This window comes from Rhinolophus sinicus, chromosome 3 (genome assembly GCF_057876585.1).
Source record: "Rhinolophus sinicus isolate RSI-liver-muscle chromosome 3, RSI-T2T, whole genome shotgun sequence".
NCBI classification, from domain to species: Eukaryota; Metazoa; Chordata; class Mammalia; order Chiroptera; family Rhinolophidae; genus Rhinolophus; species Rhinolophus sinicus.
In genome coordinates, this window is record NC_142503.1 from 129,605,845 (window position 1) to 129,608,389 (window position 2,545).

A 2,545-nucleotide genomic window follows, 5' to 3' on the forward strand; every position below is an offset into this window, starting at 1 on the left:
AGATAATTCCTTCAAAACCCTGATAACACGCGATGATCATCCACCTTCTCTAGCGCCTCCCGCTCATTTCCATGGCCTTACAGATTTATGTGCACATACTCTGGGGAAACTTCACGTTTTTCCTTATCAATTCACCAATTTACTCCCGATCCGGACCACATTCTGACTGTTCTGCCCAAATCTCCAATTTCTATAGACAGAACCTTCAAGTTCACAGTAAATACACATGAACTGTTTCCCCAAACCATTGTAAGCTAGGTGTAGTGATGTCTAGTTGGAGATCTGTCTTATGCAAGACGTGTGAGTTAATGGGCAACGTTTCCCAAATGCTGCAGGTGGGTCTCTGCCATCCTCCAGGGTTCCTGCCTCCAAAAGGTACCTCTCTTCATTCCTTATTTGATGACCATTGAGACATGCACATCGCAACACAAGGGCACCAAAGGGCCCTCAATCTGAGACTCCAGGTATTTCTCCCAGAGTGCCTACTGCCTTTCTCAAGAAACTATTTATAAACATCAGAACTCTGTAATGTTACTGATTTCCCAGAAGACAACAGGTATGACTCATAACAAGAAAGCCCTTCTGAACATCAGACTCTGAAAATAGATTGTATTTATTTTAGATGCAGGAAAGAAAAATCAACACAAAATAAAAGTGTTGGAGCAACGAGAAATATCAGTGCTTTTTCTGTGAACTTTAACAAAGAATAAAATCCAACTAAAAAACATTTTTTTCATACAAATTATGGAATTCTCAACAAAAGGGGGAAAATCCATGATTTGACCTTTTGCTCTTCTAACTCTGAATAAAAGGGATCATAAATCAATGGCCCTCTTATCTCAGTGAACTGTAGAGAATTTTTCAGTTTCTCAGGGTGTAATACTTTCACTCACACACACTGAGTTTTCTCATCGTTTCCTTGTAGTTTACTACGAGTTCAAGCTACATCTCAGGTGTGTTGTTACGTTCTAGGAATTATATTTCTAGAGAAATATAAGCCAATGGGAACTGTTCAAAGTACACATTAGAGACGGGAATCTACACAAACATATAGATTCCAGGGACTTGAGAGTGAGGGGAATTTTACTCTCCTGTGGATTTTCTTCTCCTTGTCACCGAAGAACTGAGAGCTTCATGATATAGAGTCTGGACTCAAAATTCTTCTGATACTAGAGACAAGTGGGAAGTTGGAGAACACTAAATTAGAAAGGAGAAGCAGTTGCTATTCCTCTCTAGGTCACCTCCTCAAAGGCTGTGATCTCCCTGTTTCTGTTCAGCTCCTCATGGGTTCTGTGCCTCTGTGTCCCGCAGAGCACAGTAGTAAGTGGCAGCATCTGCCACCTGCACCTGGAGGATGAGCAGTGAAGAGGAGAATCGCTCATATGTCATGTGGTAGCGGCCCTGCTGAGATGGCCTTGAGCCCTTTACAAGGAGTCTTGGTGCAAGTCCTGGGAAGTGAAGGTACCAGAAGAAGTCATAAGCAGTGGATATGGAGTGATTGCAGGAGATTTCCGCTACAGCTCCCTCTGAAGATACCACGGAGGAAGGCTGAAATACTTGGTCCTTGTTCTCTGCAACTGCAGGAAACAAAGAAGGCTGTGAGCTTCATGCTGCTATTTGCTTGTTAATGACATTTTAGGTACAGTGACTATTAATTAATCTGTTTTTTTTAATTAGCCCAAACTTTAAGATAATGGCATATGCTTTTCTAATACCAGAAAGAGCCTACTTACCCTTCCAGAGGGAGCTGAGGAGAAGCCCCAACCACACCGCTTCCAGAGTGCTCTGCAAAGCCATAGCCACACCTCAGCTGGCCTCAGGCCTCAGCTGTAAGTGTGATGCTCACCAGGAAGCTCACGTAAGGCCCGTTTTGCTTCTTTTTTTTTCCTTTTGTCAATGACATCATCAGCCAGAATCTGCAGACTATAGAAGAGTGACTGCAGCTGTGAGGCTGCTTAACAGTGGCTTCAACTGTCCTTTGTTCTGAGAAGGTTTTCTTACAAGGAAGGAATGTAGCCTTTCAGAGGTCACTGCACTTGTGAAAATTTAATCACTGGAGAAGCTTGTTTCCTTCCCTAACATTGTCAGAAGAAGTCATGTAATTGATGGGAGACTGCTACATTATTCATATTAAAGTGATATATTCACACAAAAATATGCTGAATTTATCACATGTGATCATAATGAAATACTAACGTGAAAAATAATGATCATGAAATTTTAGTAACTTCTCTAGAAGAGAGAAAGGGTGTTTTTTTAAGGTACCAAAGTTGCTATATAAATATATTCATTAAAATTTGACCCTTTACTATATCAAACTTAAAAGCTTCTGCACAGCAAAAGAAACCATCAACAAAATAAAGAGACAACCAACTGAATGGGAGAAGATTTTTGCAAACAGTGCCTCCGATAAGGGGCTAATATATAAGGAACTCATGCAACTCAACAACAAAAAAACAAACAACACAATTGAAAAATGGGCAGAGGACCTCAAGAGATATTTCTCCAAAGAGAAATACAAATGGCAAATAGACGTATGAAAAAA

At 40.7% G+C, this 2,545-nt stretch overlaps 1 gene segment (V, D, J or C); it reads right to left on the reverse strand.

The window, feature by feature from the left end:
* Positions 1 to 692: 692 nt before the first annotated feature.
* On the reverse strand, positions 693 to 2,012 carry LOC141570370 (T cell receptor alpha variable 2-like). The segment is given in 2 exon segments: positions 693 to 1,577; positions 1,734 to 2,012. Coding segments are annotated over 2 exon segments (360 nt in total).
* Positions 2,013 to 2,545: the final 533 nt, after the last annotated feature.